The sequence below is a fragment of the Aptenodytes forsteri genome, unplaced genomic scaffold (genome assembly GCF_000699145.1).
Source record: "Aptenodytes forsteri isolate BGI_AS27 unplaced genomic scaffold, ASM69914v1 Scaffold217, whole genome shotgun sequence".
NCBI lineage: Eukaryota > Metazoa > Chordata > Aves > Sphenisciformes > Spheniscidae > Aptenodytes > Aptenodytes forsteri.
This window is the reverse complement of record NW_008796222.1, coordinates 7,519,184-7,519,519: the sequence shown is the minus strand read 5'-3', so window position 1 is coordinate 7,519,519 and position 336 is coordinate 7,519,184. Positions and strand designations below refer to the sequence as shown.

The 336-nt window shown below is 66.7% G+C and overlaps 1 protein-coding gene across 1 annotated transcript in view; it reads left to right on the top strand.

Moving 5' to 3' along the window:
• The first annotated feature begins 17 nt into the window (after positions 1-17).
• The window catches only part of MFSD4B (major facilitator superfamily domain containing 4B), a 10,721-nt gene continuing 10,402 nt past the window's right edge, over positions 18-336 (top strand). The window contains exon 1 of the mRNA XM_009289151.2: positions 18-183. Within this exon, the coding sequence (XP_009287426.1) occupies positions 18-183 (166 nt within the window). The remainder of the gene's footprint in view (positions 184-336) is intronic.

Below are 336 nucleotides of genomic sequence, written 5' to 3'. Positions count from 1 at the left end.
AAAATGTCTCGCAGGGGATGAGCATCGCGGTGCTGGGGCCCACCTTCCAAAACCTGGCCGCCAACGTCCACAAGAACGTCAGCGACATCTTCTACATCTTTGTGGGCCGGTCCCTGGGCTACCTGGGCGGGTCGGTGCTCGGGGGGGTGCTCTTCGACTGCACGAACGCCCACCTCCTCCTCGGTGAGTGCCGGGCCGGGCCGCCCGCCTGCCCCGCCGCGACCGCTGCAGCCCCCTGCCGAGCTGCGCTCGCTGGCCGTGAGGGAAATGGCTCCGTCAGAAACTGCTTGGGTCAACTTTCGCTTCCCTTCGGCTTGCGCAGCCTGCGAGGGAGAA